The sequence below is a fragment of the Capra hircus genome, chromosome 20, assembly GCF_001704415.2.
Source record: "Capra hircus breed San Clemente chromosome 20, ASM170441v1, whole genome shotgun sequence".
Lineage (NCBI taxonomy): Eukaryota > Metazoa > Chordata > Mammalia > Artiodactyla > Bovidae > Capra > Capra hircus.
Genome location: NC_030827.1, coordinates 24,625,245 through 24,642,156, shown reverse-complemented (window position 1 = coordinate 24,642,156; position 16,912 = coordinate 24,625,245). Strand labels below are relative to the sequence as shown.

At 48.0% G+C, this 16,912-nt stretch overlaps 1 protein-coding gene across 1 annotated transcript in view; it reads left to right on the top strand.

Moving 5' to 3' along the window:
* The window catches only part of SNX18 (sorting nexin 18), a 30,375-nt gene continuing 15,861 nt past the window's right edge, over positions 2,399-16,912 (top strand). Inside the window, exon 1 of the mRNA XM_013972781.2 lies at positions 2,399-4,196. Coding sequence (XP_013828235.2) covers positions 2,570-4,196 — 1,627 coding nt within the window. The 5' untranslated portion in view covers positions 2,399-2,569. The remainder of the gene's footprint in view (positions 4,197-16,912) is intronic.

The following is a 16,912-nucleotide window of genomic DNA, read 5'->3' as shown; positions in this document are numbered from 1 at the left end:
GATAGAAAGAGGGGCAGGAGCCCAGCCACCTAAGGGTGAGGCCTCCTACCTCTGAGGCCAAGGAAAGAAGTGTGAAAATGTCGTTTGGAGCCATTTAGTATTCCCTAGTGACTTGTTTTTAGAAAAGCATAATGAGATGGAAATAGTTGATGGTTATAATGATGATTCTGTAAATTGAGTTAATTGAAGTTCTGTAAATTGAAGTAATATGCTTCATTTTCTAGAGAAATCTCTTTGCAATGTACTACTATATCTACTTCCTTGAGTGAACATTTATAGGATTTAATACTTGAGTATATTTTCTAGCTATCCACGGCCTTTAAGGGGTGGGGTCTTTCCTGCTATTAGGGTGCCATGGGGCTAGGAACCATGTCCCTCTCGTTCATGACCGCTAAACATTTGCTCCTGCACTGGTTCTGCAAACAACCTCTGGAATCCAGCAGTTCCCCAGCCATGACTCTACAGAGAAGTCCAACCTATCTATAAATCCCCTCAAATTTCAGCAACATTCACACCTGAAACAGATTTTCAGTCTCCTTCTCTATTTGAAATCACAAAGCATCACAAGTTTCATGCTACTTAAATAACTCTTTAAGGTTAACTACCAGATGAATAGTAAAGGTGAAACAGAATAGATTTATCTTAAATATTTCGGATTAGCTTCTCAGGAGCTAATAAGTAAAATAAATTGTAATCTTGATGTTTCATAGATGTTGATGTCATGATTCTGAGCACATCAATTGCTGACATCAAAATTCAGTGACCTCTGTTACTTGCTGTGAGAACTGTCCTAACCCAGAATTTTCAGCTACAAGTGGTGTAATTCAGAAGTTGCTTACTGAACTGAATTAAGGGTTTGTATTAGGGATAAATACTGTGGGAGTAACTCTGGTATACTGGGTTGGTGGTTTTGTGCAGGAAGCTTAGAATTCCACAGCTCTTATGATTGTATACTCTTCTGGCTTGTTTCCCAGATTTGCTTGAAAAGGGTCAGAAGACAGGATGAAATTAATGACATATGAATGCTAACACCCAATTAGAGGTGTCTTCAAAGGAATAATTAGGCTAGACTTAATAAGAGGAGATTCTGAGAAGAAAAAGCTTTAGGCAAATTATACTCTGAAAGAAAAGAAAATGTGAAATAAGGCAACTCTAGGAGATTGGCGTTGATTTAAACTTCAGGAAGTGATTTTATCTACTTATCTTAAAAATAATATAAACATAGTGAGACAAATGAATGGAGAGGGGTGGTCACTGAGTCCAGACTAGGAGCAGGGGTCTGAATACTGGTAGCCTTCCTCCAGCACATATCCGGAGACTGAAATTAGGACCCCTGTTCTCTTTATAATGGAGAAGGAAATGGCAACCCACTCCAGTATTCTTGCTTGGAGAATCCCATCGACAGAGGAGGCTGGTGGGCTACAGTCCATGGGGTCACAAAGAGTCGGACAGAACTGAGTGACTTCACTTTCTTCTTTCTTTTCTTTCTTTCTTATGAAGGAGGACAAGGTTTTTGCTTTTCAAAATAACAACGGCAGCAGCAACAGCGGCAGCAAACACTTAAACGGTGCTTCCCACCTATAATGCTAGCTCTCTGTTTCATTTTCCTCCTCTGTAAATAGGGATTCCACGATTATCAAATCCCCACAAATCCCGGAGTGCAAAAAGTGACTTGCTCAAGGTCATACAGGCAGGGATTATCAGAAGACAGATCGACCCCAGTAGCCTGGGGCGGAAGCGTAAACTCTCATTCAAGCGTTTAAAATGCAAGCTTTCTCAGCACATTTATTTTAGTGTAAACTCTCCAATGCCTCCCTCCGCCACACCACCCTTAGCCTCTTAATTGGTGGAACGCAGCGCCTTCCTTACTTTGCTCTTGTCACGCTCCTGTCTTTTTTGACCAAAAACCTACAGTGGGTAGATGTTAGGGAGCTTCTCCGTCAGTTTACAGCGCCCCTCCCGGCATTCCGTCTTTCTTAGCGCAATAGCTAACCTTCACTGAAAACCCTTCAACAGACGCGTGGGTTTATGTCATTGTACGAGTATTCATTGAGCACTCAGAGTGGGAACGTTAATCAGCAATGAAAATATTAACTTACTTTCTAGGATACTTTTTGTTTTTCAACTTAAAAGCCTAAAAAAGAAAAATCTCAGTTCACTTCTGAATAGAAACCTTCACCCTCAAGCTCTCACCCCTGCGCCTCACTGAACGGCACTGGCCACAAGGGGGCAGTGGCGGCCACGGAGTCGAACCTGGGGTCGTGCGCGGCGGCTCGGCCATCGCTTGCTCTCGCCTGGAGCGCGACTCTCGGCCGTGGATTAGCGCAGCTGGGGACGTGGGAGGCCCCGGGCCCCGCCCCCGACCGGCGGCGGCGGCCCAGCGCGGCAGTCTGCGCTGCTAGCGGAGCGGCGCGGAGGGCGCGACCAGCGGGTGGGGGCTCAGGAGCGTGTACTGCCTTCGGGGCTCCTTTCCGCGCGCCAGGGCGCGGGCACCACCGCGGGCCCCTCGGGCGGGCGCCAGGCTCAGGGCGCCGGGGGTCAGGGGGCAGCCCGCCGGGGTGCCGGGACCATGGCGCTGCGCGCCCGGGCGCTCTACGACTTCAGGTCGGAGAACCCGGGCGAGATCTCGCTGCGGGAACACGAGGTGCTGAGCCTGTGCAGCGAACAGGACATCGAGGGCTGGCTCGAGGGGATCAACAGCCGCGGAGACCGCGGCCTCTTCCCGGCCTCTTACGTGCAGGTGATCCGCGCCCCCGAGCCCAGCCCGGCGGGCGACGGCGGCCCGGGCGCCCCGGCCCGCTACGCCAACGTGCCACCCGGCGGCTTCGAGCCCCTGCCTGCCGCGCCGCCCACCTCCTTCAAGCCGCCACCCGACGCCTTCCAGCCGCTGCTGCAACCGCAACAGGCGCCGCCGGCGAGCACCTTCCAGCCGCCGGGCTCGGGCTTCTCGTACGGCGGGAGCGCCCTGCAGCCGTCGCCGCAGCAGCTCTACGGCGGTGGCGGCTACCAGGCCAGCCAGGGTAGCGACGATGACTGGGACGATGAGTGGGACGACAGCTCCACCGTGGCTGACGAGCCGGGCGCACTGGGGAGCGGCGCTTACCCAGACCTCGACGGCTCGTCGTCTGGGGGCGTCGGCGCTGCTGGCCGCTACCGCCTGTCCACGCGCTCCGACTTGTCGCTGGGCTCCCGCGGCGGCTCTGCGCCCCCGCAGCACCACCCGTCGGGGGCCAAGAGCTCGGCCACCGTGAGCCGTAACCTCAACCGCTTCTCCACCTTCGTCAAGTCGGGCGGGGAGGCCTTCGTGCTGGGTGAGGCGTCGGGTTTCGTGAAGGATGGGGACAAGCTGTGTGTGGTGCTGGGCCCCTATGGCCCCGAGTGGCAGGAGAACCCCTATCCCTTCCAGTGCACCATCGACGACCCCACCAAGCAGACCAAGTTCAAGGGCATGAAGAGCTACATCTCGTACAAGCTGGTGCCTACGCACACGCAGGTACCGGTGCACCGGCGCTACAAGCACTTCGACTGGCTGTACGCGCGCCTGGCCGAGAAGTTCCCCGTCATCTCGGTGCCCCACCTGCCCGAGAAGCAGGCCACCGGCCGCTTCGAGGAGGACTTCATCTCCAAGCGCAGAAAGGGCCTCATCTGGTGGATGAACCACATGGCCAGCCACCCGGTGCTGGCACAGTGCGACGTCTTCCAGCACTTCCTGACCTGCCCCAGCAGCACCGACGAGAAGGCCTGGAAGCAGGGCAAGAGGAAGGCCGAGAAGGATGAGATGGTGGGCGCCAACTTCTTCCTGACCCTGAGCACGCCCCCCGCCGCCGCCCTCGACCTGCAGGAGGTGGAGAGCAAGATCGAAGGCTTCAAGAGCTTCACCAAGAAGATGGACGACAGCGCGCTGCAGCTCAACCACACAGCCAACGAGTTCGCGCGCAAGCAGGTGACCGGCTTCAAGAAGGAGTACCAGAGGGTGGGGCAGTCCTTCCGTGGCCTCAGCCAGGCCTTTGAGCTGGACCAGCAGGCCTTCTCGGCCGGCCTGAACCAGGCCATCGCCTTCACCGGAGATGCCTACGACGCCATCGGCGAGCTCTTCGCCGAGCAGCCCAGGCAAGACCTGGACCCGGTAATGGACCTGTTGGCGTTGTATCAGGGCCACCTGGCCAACTTCCCTGACATCATCCACGTCCAGAAAGGTAAAGCCTGGCCTTAAGAGCGTACGGTGTGGGATATGTTGTTCAGGCTGAGAGGGTCACTTTGACAGAAGTCCCATTGTCTGTTTCAGATTAATATCCCACAGGTCGGGATCCCGGCAGGGATGTGGGCAGCCAGACGGTGCCCCAAGGGTAGGGCGGATGGTGGGGTGGTAGCTTCCTCCTTAAAGTATTTCCAGACAGGCTGCGGGTACACTCTTCAGAGGAGGTTGGAAGAGCACTTTTGGCAACAGTGCTGTCATTTTAGAGTTTGAATAGCTGGGTAATGAGCTTCTGGGATCCGTCATCTTGTGTCTAGGGTAGAATGAGAAGGGGACCCAAGCCATGTTAGGCATCCATTTGAACACTGGCAATGTCACTTAGCCATGGGTTTCGGGAAGTGTGGAAATCAGGGGCAAGAGTGGATATCTGCAGAAAGGTAGGTCCTGCTTTTGCCCCTCTGCTCGTCTCAGCCCCTGCATTGGTAGAGAAATTAGGGTCAGTTCTCTGTAGGTACTACTTAAATGGGGCGGCATAGGAATTTCCTGCGCAGTCTTCTTGCTTGCAACCTTTATAAAATAAGGTAAAAGACTCAGCCAAATTTCAGGAAGTTTTAAGAAAATTGCTCTCTTTAAGCTTGGTCATTTTCAATTTGGTGTCTACTAACCGACTGAAATTAAGAGTATTATTTAGGAAAATGATGTAGGGAAGCTATGCAGAATGTATAGGATCTGAGTATTGTGTCTGAGAGCAGTGTTTCTGGTATCTCAGCGAGTTAGCTGCCCAACTGTCAGAGCTTGTTTTATTTAGTCGTCGTTAGTGTCCCTAAAGACTGAAGTTTGCAGATTGTTTTCTTAGAAAATAAGTTAGGGCAGAATTAGAGCAGTAATTCCTGCCTTAACGTTACTCGCTGGCTTGCATTCTGATAGCCTGCCTGGAGAGGGGTTGGAGTGGGGAGGCAGCCTTGCTGAGAGGTTTTCGGTTCAGTGTGGGGGAGGGGAGGACATCACTAATCACCTTCCTGAGGGGGTGGAAACCTCCTGGCCTTGGGTAATGAGTCGCTGGCTGCCCTTTCAGGTGGGACAACCCATTTACAAACAGCCCAGATCTTTAACCTGTTCTTCCTGGTATTAAACTAAAGTTTGTCTCTCTTGATTCTCTTTCTGTTGCCTGGAAACACACACAGTAAGTTTCTTCCTCGTCATGTCAGCCCATCAGACCCTTTGGGACAGCAGCTTCCTTCCTCTCTGCTGCACTCCTGCCTCTTCCGAATAGGTGACAGGCTTCTAACTCCCCAGAGCGGGGTCCTGCAAACATGCTGATGGTGGTATAGTCCCTGCTAAAATGCACTGTCCCAAACATCTGCAATACTAGTTTCAGTGGAGAACAGTAACTTTTTTGACAATTTACATCTTGTAAGTGCAGTATAAGGTTAAATTAGCTGTTTGGGCAGCCGTATCACTATTGACCTGCATTGAACCTGCATCTTTGTTCCCTGTGACCCCCCCTCTTTTGCATAAATTGCTATGAATTCTTGATATTTTAGTCGGTGCTGGTGCAACTGACTCTTTGAGCCTTTAATGCAGGATCTAACATTTAAATTCCACTGTGTTACATCATTCTGGATCCAGTGCTGGGTGCCTTTTTACATGTTTCTGTGAGTTTATGCAGATTGTTGGTAAACAGTTGAAAGGGTGGAGCCAGGTGCAGACTCCTGCAGTCACACGCAGGTGGCTGGCTACTACAGGGCAGCATCAGTTCATTCAGTGGCTTTCCTGTCTTCAGACCACACACTCAGCCTTGTTGAGTGGCTCTGCTGTCGAAGTGAGTAGAAAATACTTGATGTTTGCCATAAAGTCTATTTTGAGTTTATATGTAGTCTGTTAATTTAACACTAGAACTAAAATCGTCTCCTATTGGGATTTGAGAAACTTCCTTCATTAAAACCAGTACCATTTTTATGTTGTTTAAATAATTCAAGGGCCCTAAACATAATCTTCAGGAACTTCAGAAAGAACATCTGTTGATATTCAACATGGTTTGTCTCTGCTGTAGCCTTGGTGTGTGATGTACAGTGAGCCTGTGTCCCTGGATAACATGTCTTTAGAATGTACTGCCATTTAGAGCTGTAGTGTGCAATGCATACAGCTAAAAGCATTTGTTTACAGCCAGCATTTATCAAGGATGCTAGTGTTGGCCATTTTAAGAATACAGATGAGCTTTAAGCCCGGCTGAAGCTTTTTGAACATGTTCTGGATGTTCACATGATGGTATAGAGCAGAAGAAACATCCCCCTCCCGCCCCTGCTACGCAGTTGCTGTTGGAATGAATCTTCATCTGAGCACTTGGGAATTTTGTTTTCAGGTTGTTTTTTCCTTCAGGATCTCAAAACATAATCATATTGTAGGCCTTACTGTGACTTTTGAGAGAAGAGTCAAAAAAAAAAAAAAAAAAAAAGTGAAAATCTTTAAGCAGTTTGTGCGATCTTTTGTTGTATTTGGCCCAAAGTTTATATTAAGTCTTTGTTGTTTTCAGTAAGAGAAAAGTGGTTTTATCCCTTTTACATTTTACATGTTCTAATCATATATTACCCTGGAGAAAAGCTTGGCAACCCACTCCAGTGTTCTTGCCTGGAAAATCCCATGGACAGAGGAGCCTGACAGGCTACAGTCCATAGGATTGCACAGAGTTGGACACAACTGAAACGACTTAGCACGCACACAATCATATATTAAGAGACCCACATTCAGTTGAGTCAGAAAAAGATTAGAAAGTACTTTTTGATTACTAAAGCAGTTAAGAAGGGGCGTTAATTAGTTCTTTTACTCCCTTAATTTTTGGGGGAGAGGATGGGACCATTAGACTCCTCTGGAGCCTCTTCCTTATCCAGGAGACTGCTGCCATCAGCCAGCTTTCCCAGAGTTTTGGACCTGAGTTCTTCCATGCTGAGTCTGTAAGCCACACATAACTCTTTAAGTTAGTTACAGTTCAATAAAAATTTTAAAAATTCGGTTCCTTAGTCATACTAGCTATACTTCAAGTGCTTTATAGCCAGTGGCCACCATACTGGACAACAGAGATGAGGACTGTTTCCTTCCTTGCTCTAGGTTCCCATTGAACCATGTTGAGCTGGACTGTTGGCCAGAGTTTAACTGTCCATCCTGTCATGGGTTTCTCGCAAATCGATGATCTTTTCACATACTTCCAGATAGTTTTCTTTTCTCTTTATTATCACCTGGCATCCCCTCTCTATATGGACTTAAGGGATAAAAAGTAGGCGGGGCAACAGGTCCTGCCAGATCTTTCTCTACAGAACATCCTGGGTACCCAACCATCGAATACTTGTCCAGCGGGAGGAAGTCCACCGGCTTTGCCGCCTGCCTTCATGGCCCGTTCAGAGAACCCAGCTGGGTTCTAGATGGACATTTGAGGCTCATAAGGAACCATCTCCAGAAAGAGGGTGGAAAACGTAAATACCCTGCAGTGTGGTCGACTGGGGTTTACTGACCATGCTTAGTACTGAAACCACTTACGCTTAATAATGGTTTTAGTATAAGTGCTTTCTGCAGAAATGAAGAGATCCTTGTGTTTCCTTCAGTGAAAAGGGAATGTTAGAATTCTGATTAAAAAAAAAAAATCTACTGATGAAGTCTTAGATAAACAGACCTATTTTGGTTCATGGAGTTCAGTGTAGGAAGAAGGCAGTTTTCTGTAGTCTGAGGTACCGTAGATGGAATTCAGAACCTGTTTGAATTTTATTCATATTTTGCTTTGTTGTCACAGGAGCCCCTTAAATTCTTTGTTCATGGACCGTTCATTGATTGCTGATAACCAGCCTACACAAGTCTTTCAGTGAGCTTTGTAACCCTGTGCTCCTGATTTTCTTTTCTTGAAATGGCAGCCTCTTATCCCCTTCCTCTTAATCGTCCCTGCCTGCTATATGCTTTTATAATGCCAGTGTTAGTGAGTTTGGTGTGGTGTGTAGAATATATTTCACTATCAGTTTCTTAGCATATTCAATTCTGTTTCCAAAGATACGATTAATCTCTGGTATTTAATGAAGCTTAATCTGGAAGGCAGCGAGGGATGGTGGTTTAAAAGCTTTGGGCTTATCTCTTGGGGAATTCTGTGAAAGGGAAAAACTGTAATGTTAGATGATGAGAAATGTTGGTTTCATCTTTGTTTATGAATCTGGACTAGATAGCCAGAGGCAGTGACTTAAAGGGAAACTGTATTCCAGAGAAAAGGTATAAAATCATGTAAAAGTGATTGGTTGGTAAAGTATAGTCTGAGTATGTGAAGTGGGGATGCAGAACCAGACAAATAAACAGGCAGTCCTGTTTTCTGTGCTCGTAAATTAAACACGCAGGGTCTACTTCACTGCCATCTGTAAATGGTCCAGACGGAGCTTTCTTTTCAACAAAAAACAACCCCAGGACCTCAGGAATGGTACACCAGTAGTGAGCCTGTCAGTCTTGTGGGTAGAATTTCACCATTGTGCTTCCTGTCAGCACAGGGAGGGTTGGTCTTCTGTCCCTCAGACATTAATTAAAGATAGCCAGAGTCCCGGCAGGGCACTCGAGGTGAGACTGGGCCACTGCGAGCCCTTCGCTCTCTGCTCCCCATTCTCCTGTGTCTAAACATAGCCCTGAGAAGGTGGTGCCAGAAGTACAGAGAAGAGGTCTATTAAGCGGGCTGTTTACAAGCTCATCCTTACTTTGAAACCTCTGGGCTAGCAACTGAGGTCATTCACCTTTTTTGCTTTAGTCTCATCTTTAACTGTACCATTTCTCTTCCCCCATCCACTCCCAGCTATTTTTTAAGGAGACTTCAGTTCCAGCCTTACGATTTGGCCCAATCTGTATTTTCTTAGTGGAGACAAGGTTGCCTTTGGGGTTTTGTTATAGATGACTGAATCCCTTGATTAAAGCATCAGTGTGACTGGCCACCAATGTCTTGATCACAATTTAGGTGGGGACACTGCTCACATCACCTTGTCATTGGTTTCTCTGACTTCTTTTTTGAGCCCCGAAGCCCTCTACAGAATCGTATCAGGAAGTCTGGTCTGTTAGGCCGGTCGCTGTAGAGCCCAGAGGTGGCAGGGACCTGAACTTCCACTCACGGTCTTCTGAGGAATCCTGGGCTCAGCTGGACTGTCTGTCCTCTTGAAGTGTCATATGCACAGGCTCCTATCTGGTCATTTTTGAATTTTCGAAGACCATGTGGAACCCAAACAACCCTTACCAACATGACACTTTTCTTAAACAGATTCCTTCTTTTCAGGCTAAATACTCTGCTGTCTCTTGAAGTATTTTTTAAAACTAAAGTTTCATATCAAATTAGATTTAATTTGCTATCTATTTATGATGATCACACACACACATACAAATAGCACACTAATGCTTAGCTCTGTTTAGAGAGACTGTGCCCAGAAGACCTGAACTGTTCTTCATCCAGTGTTTACAGAGCACAGACTTGATTTGTGTCTGCAAAAGGGATGGACAGGACTCTGGTCCTCATGGAGGTTTTTGTTGTTGCAGTGGAGGTGCAGAGAAAGTCCCATCACGGAGTCTTTTGACTGGTGGCAGGGAAGCTGTGTGCCAGGGTGCTGAGAGTCCCCGGGGCTACACAGAGCAGATGGGGTTGGTCTGGGTCTGATGAGGGGCTGAGTTGGCTCTAGAGCCCCACAGCAGAGTCCGGTCACCACGGGCCAGCCCGACATCTGGGTGACCAGATGTGAGGGGATCCTTGGGCTGCTGTTTTAACCTCTTTGAGCCCCATTTTCTCCCTGACAGAGGGAACACTTCCTCGTAAGGTCATCATGAGGACCAAATGTTATGGGTTCTTAGTAGTTGCTCACTAAGCAATTGATTTTGCAAAGTATAAAGGTACTTTTAAGATGGGAGATACTCTCTCTTAAAAGACAATTCCAGAGATCTTATCATCCCTTCAGGCGGCCTTTTACCACCAGCATTGCAGACAAAGTATAAAACCCCATCGAGTCACGGGTACAGTAGTTGTGTGCTGTATTTTAATGCAGCTGTTGTTTTGCACAGCAGGGAAAATGGTGACAGAGGAATAATCCTTGGTGTAATTGGAGTCCCCAGTTTGCTGTTGTTCACATTAAGGGTTTATGTAAATTGTCTCTTGTCAGCCTCTCTTCCTCCAAATTACTGTGTCCTTGCACAAGTGCTGGCGTTTCTGAGCTTCAGTTCTATCACCTGAACTATGAGGTTCATGGTTTCCTAGATATCGTTTTGTTGGTTAACCCTTTTAATAGCATCATTCCTGCATTGAAAATAAAATATTCCAAAAAAAAAAACGAAAATAAAATATTCCAAAGTATATAGTGAACATTTTGACCTTGTTTCAGGCTTAGTTTCAAGAGCGTTCTATTTGTTTATGTGACTCTGTAATCTAGGGGCATGAAAATCGTTTATCGGTTGGCTTGAAAGAAAAGTCACGCACATTTAGTTCAGATCAGCAAACACACATCCAGGGCTTCCCCTGCCAGGTGTTGCAAATGTGAAAGTGATGACTCCCTGGCCTCCTGCCTGTGATGAGAGCTCCCAGGTGTTCCGACGCCATGGCGTGCTGGGTGGCTGGAGCAGCTTCCCTCTGACCCAGATGAGGGTGTAATTAATAGGGCCACCAAAGAGAGAAGGTGTGATCGGCTGTTTTCCCTCCTGCAAGCTGTAGTCACCTTGAGTTCTAAATACTGTCTCCTCTTCAGACGTAGAGCCAGTCTTGTATTGTTGATCTTGATTTGTAGCTCGGTTAAACTTCACGGTTAAATGAATTTTAGTCCACATTTCATTTCTTCTCCCTTTCCTTGGAACTCTGTATCTCTCACTGTGATGTGACTTTTTTCTTCTGATAAAGAAGTTTTATTTGTTATTTAGCAGGTAGGGAGACACTGGTTGGGGAGGGGAGCTTAACATCATTCAGTTTATTCATGAGATCTCTGAAAGCTAAACCTAATTTTATTCAACAAATTTTTAAGTGCCCATCATACATCAGACACTAGTAAAGATGCTAGGGTTGTACCAGAAGTCAAAGCAAAGATCACCACCCTTGTAGAGTTTGCATTCTAGCAGGGTGGAGACACAAAGAAAAACACACACTGAGTAATGTGTGTCCAAGTTTGGTATGTGTTCAGTTCAGTCACTCAGTCGTGTCCGACTCTTTGCGACCCCATGGACTGCAGCATGCCAGGCTTCTCTCTCCTTCACCATCACTCAAAAGCTTGCTCAGACTCATGTCTATCGAGTCAGTGATGCCATCCAGCCATCTCGTCTTCTGTCATCCCCTTTTCCTCCTGCCTTCAATCTTTCTCAGCATCAAGGTCTTTTCCAGTGAGTTGCTCTTCGCATCAGGTGGCCAAAGTACTAGAGCTTCAGCTTCAGCATCAGTCCTTCCAGTGAATATTCACGACACGATTGATTTCTTTTAGGATTCACTGGTTTGATCTCCTTGCTGTCCAAGGGACTCTCGGGGAACCGCACCTAAACCCACACCAGCCTCTCTGGGTCACCCCTCACGACCCAGGCCGGTCCCCACCTCCAGAGTGCAGTGGGAAAAACACCTCGGTCAGAAAGAATCTGGCAAGCGGGACCCAGGTGTGCCCACCACCCGCCTCAATGCCACAGCCTGGGCCTGTCCCCACCTCCAGAGCAGGTCACCGGGGGACCTTGGGGCCGAGGGGGAATGAACGCTCCTAAGGGTGGCACAGAAGTAGGCCAGACCGCCAAGCCACAGGTGCTCTGGGCGCAGAAGACCCTCTCCCTGCACACCGCGGTGGCCTGGCCCAGGTAAGGCTGGGCCAGTTGGTCTCTGCGGCCGGAGGGGCACAGGGCGGTGCTGGTTGACCTGATTAGGTGACCCCGGAGCTTGAGTCTGGAGCGCTGTGATAGTCACCTGCCTCATGGTATATGTTGGGGGAAAATAAAAGTGGAACAGAACAGGTGGGCTTGCGGAGGCAGGAGGCAGAATGAGGCACGTATTTAAAAGTACGATCATCGAGGCCTTGTTGAGAAGATGAGATTTAAGGAGGTGAGGGCGTTAACCAAACAGGTATGGGGGGAGAGTTCTTCAGGTAAGAGATACAGCTAGAGTAAAGGTGCTAGTGTGGGTGTGTGCTGGGCCTGCCGAGGAACGGCAGGGAGACTGGGTGATGGGTGCCAAGAGAGTCTGAGTGGGAGGTGAGGTCCCAGAAGGTTCGACTTACAGGGCTTCATAGGTCGTTGTCAGGATTTGGAGTGAAAGCCCTAGTTTGTCGGGAGCCATTACAGGTTTTGAAGGACGGAGTGATATACCAGTAGACCTTTTAATAGACTTACTCCAGTTGCTGTGCTGAGAAGAGAATGGGCAGGGATGAGGCAGGGTGGGGAGGTCCAAGGTAAGAGCTGCTGCTGCTGCTGCCAAGTTGCTTCAGTCATGTCCGACTCTGTGCAACCCCATAGACGGCAGCCCACCAGGCTCCCCCATCCCCGGGGTTCTCCAGGCAAGAACACTGGAGTGGGTTGCCATTTCCTTCTCCAGTGTGTGAAAGTGAAAAGTGAAAGGGAAGTCACTCAATTGTGTTCGACTTTTAGCGACCTCATGGACTACAGCCTACCAGGCTCCTCCGTCCATGGGATTTTCCAGGCAAGAGTACTGGAGTGGGGTGCCATTGCCTTCTCCAAAGGTAAGAGCTAGGGGCCAATAAATCTGATAATGTGGCTGAGAGATGATGAGACAGTGAGGTTTCACTCTAGACTGATTTTAAAGATGGGACCAGCAGGTTTTCCTAAAGGAATGAATGTGGCACCTGAGAGGAAGAGGAGACCTCAGAGTGAGTCTGGTTTGGGCTTCACCAATGCTAAGAGTGGAGTTTCCATCAGGTGAGATGAGGAAGGCTGTGAGTGACACAGGGGTGCGGATGGGCTATTAGGACTTGAGTGTAATCCTTGAGGGTGGACAGCCTCCTGCATTCTGTTCCACATCCCCTCCACCCAGTGCATTCACAGTCAAGCCCCAGGTCAAGTTCCTGTCCTTGGAGTATCCCAGCCCTTTTCTAAGTTGTCTTTGCTGATAGAATGCTGACTGGTGTGCCAGAGACTGTATGTTGCTTGGTTAGTGTGCAGGGATCGTGTTTTTATGTTCCTCAAGTATAAAATTCCACTATTTCATACATGCATAGTAAGTACTTGATGAATGCTTATTGAATTAATGAAGTAGGCACTCCAAAGTACTTCTTGGGTTAATTTTGAAATAGATTTCTTCTGTGAATTATAGAATGTTTTTTGTTTTTCTATTTATATGATGATGGATAGCAGGATTTAAAAGCGTACAGGAAATAAAGATAGGATCTGGATGTGTTTTATGGGTGAAGTCACGAACATGTGAGCAGTTTAAGTCTTAGACTTAAGTATCTACGAAATGACTTTCCAAAATTCATTGGACTAGGGAGGAGGAGAGGAAGTTTGAAAATGCTTCATTTTATGTGCTAGAAAAATTATGTACCTCATGATTAAACTTTATATTGATTCTTGGTGTTTAAACTCGTGTATGTTTCTCTCCTCTTTGATAAGCTTTCGTGATACTACTCTTTCCCTGGGGTCCCTTTTGCTTAATTCAAAACATGTGAATTAGAGCATGTGTGTTTAGGGTGTTGAGTGACTTGGATACACAAAGCACTGGGTGTGGGTGTTGAGCAGGAGGTGCCTGCCCTCAGGGAAAATGCAGTTCCATGAGGGAGGGAGAGTGTGTGTACTGAAAACTGAAATCAGAGGTGGATGCAACTTAGTGCCTGTGTAATAATAGTGCGTGAGAGTCCAGGGTTGTGTTAGAGGTTTGAGTGGTACCATTGGTTTTCCCTTTGAAAGATAGTTGTATTTTGCCTTTTGGAGGAACATTGATGGACAGTGCGTGGTTAATCCTGGGAATGCTTTAGGATAGGTTTGATAAGCATGTAAGAGCTGATACGCTCCATGCCCAGAGCCTAGGTCACTGAGGGAGGCTGACGGGTGAGTTAGCTGTCACTATGCAGTGTGACCCATACAGGCATGCTAGCACATGCCGTGGTGTGAAGTAGGGAGAGGAGATGTGGTTACTTATGCAGAGTTCAAGGGTGGCTCCTCCCTGTCTCAGTCGAAGAACAGTTTTGAAAAGCAGTTGGAAGTTTGCCTGGTGGGCAGCGCAGGGAAGGGCATTCTGGGCAGAGGGAACCATAAGTACAAAAATCAGGGACTAAACCCGGCTTCCTCCCACATCAGCCTTGGCATGGTTGCAGCTGGACATAGGGCCCCTTCCAGATGCACTGAATCTGAAAGGCGGGAACATGTAGCCTAGACACTGGTGTTCTTAAGAAAGGTCCTTGTGATTTTGATGCTGGAGGTGATGGAGGGAGCCTCACGGAAGATTAACAGGGGTATTGATGTGCTCGGTTCTGCAGTCCTGGTGACAGGTGTGAAGGGTAGCTTGGGGTGGGGCAAGATGGGAAGTTCTTGCAATAATTCAGGCAAGACATGGTGAAACACTAAACTGAGAAAATGTCTTTGGGGGTGGGGAAGAGGAGGCAGAAGGAGGTGTTGGCCAACAGGAGTGGGGGAAGGGGCAGGGAGAATAAAATGCGCTGCACACTGAGCCTGTGGAGCTGCCAGCAAAGATGCTAGACGATGCAGTGGGGTCTGCAGCCAACAAGTCAGACCCACCCAGGTGCCTGTTCATTTATAGCACTTGAGCTTAAGGGTGTTTTATATATATATATATGTATTTTTTTTAGGCCTCAATTTTGCCTCAACTTGCAAAGCGTCAAATATTTACTGTCTGATCCTTAAAGAAAATGTTTGCTGACCCTCCATTTGGAGGTCAGGCAGGTTAGAGAGTTGACGTATGTGTGGCTGTTGCTACCTTTTTTGAGTACTTACTGTGTGAGCAGCAGTATTCCGGGCAGTCACATCCACTGCATCTAATTCTCTTCAGGGGTGGGTGTGACAGCAGAGTGGTCGTGAGCCTGGACCTCAACCATATGGGGCTAAGTTCCCACCAGCAGCTTCGCTCAGCCTCAGTTTCTTTGTGTGACACTTGGAGTAACCATTTTCTATGGCAAATATGTCTCTAAGCATTAATGATTAGCTGTTGAATTAGTTTGCCAGGACTTCTGTAACAAATTAACCACAAACTGGGTGGCTTAAGAAAAGTATAAGTTTATTCTCTCCCAGTTCCGGAGTCTAGAAGTCTGACATGAAGACGTGGGCAGCGCCACTCCCGCTCCAAAGGCTGGAGGGGAGGACCCTTCCAGCTTCTGGTGGTTGCTGGCATTCCTTGTGGTTCCTGGCATGTGGACCCATGGCTCCAGTCTCTGCCTCCATCTTTACCTGACAGTCTCCCTGTGTGCTTATCTCCTCTTCTTTTAAGGATACTACCACATTGGATTTAGGGCCCATTCTTCCAGTATGTCCTTGTGCTTGCATGCTCGGTCACTCAGTCATGTCCGACTCTTTGCAACCCCATGGACTGTAGCCCGCCAAACTCCTCTATCCATGGGATTTCCCAGGCAAGCTTACTGGAGTGGGTTGCCATTTCTTCCCCCAGGGATCTTTGACCAAACCTGCGTCTCTTGCATTGGCAGGCGGGTTCTTTATCATTGAGCTACCTGGGAAGCCCAATCCAGTATAACCTCACCCAAACTAATTATGTGGGCAAAGACTCTGTTTCCAAATAAGGTCACAGTTCCAGTTCCAGGTGGATGTGAAGGAAATGCTGTTCAATCCAGTATAGCTATTTAACTCCCCAACTGGGTGCCAGGTGAGGCTCAAAGAAGTTGAGTGATTTCCAGGATCACACAGCTAATAAGGAGACCTAGGATTTGAGTTCACTTTTAGCCTTGACCTGAGATCAGTACTCTTTATGCTACAGTAGGTAGGATGCCTGCTAGAAAATTGTTTTATCCTATAGGCAGTCAGTAGCCACTAAAGGTTTGAAACTGAAGAGTGGCTTCTAAATTGTGATAAAAGTAGCAAATGTACATTGAGGGGTTTTGTGTGCCAGGCATGGTGCTTTGCACTGGATTATATCTATTTAAACCTCATGGAAGATTTTGAGGTAAGTTCTCTCATTATCCTCAGTTTGCAGGCAGGAAGGCGGTGAGCCATAGAACGTAACTGTGAGCTCTTGGCATGCGTCCCCCGAGTGCAACCTGGTTCCCAGGAAGCTGCTCCTGTTGGCTGAGTACAGACCTGCAGAGGCTTGTTAGTAGACCAGGCTCGAGGCGGGCTTTGAAAGAGCAGGTGAACTGAAGACACCTGTCAGGGAGAGTGGAAGGACTGGCGAGGGGTGGCTCTCTTGAATCTAGAGTTATTGTTTAGTTGCTAAGTCATGTCCAACTCTTTTGTGACCCCGTGGACTCTAGCCTGCCAGGCTATCCTGTCCATGGGATTTCCCAGGCAAGAATACTGGAGTGGGTTGCCGTTTCCTCCTCTGGGGGATCTTTCCGACCCAGGGATCCAACCCACGTCTCTTGCATCTCCTGCATTGCAGACAGATGCTTTACCACTGAGCCACCAGGGAAGCTTGAGTCTAGAGTTACCTTTGAAGTTTTAAGTTTGAGTGACAGAAAGTAGTGATGCCAAGAATAGAAATAGGTAGGTTTAAGAAAAGAAAGATTAGAGGGAAATAGAAGGAATGGGGCTGAAGGGATCCTTAGAAAATCTCATTTTCTGGACTTTTTATTATAT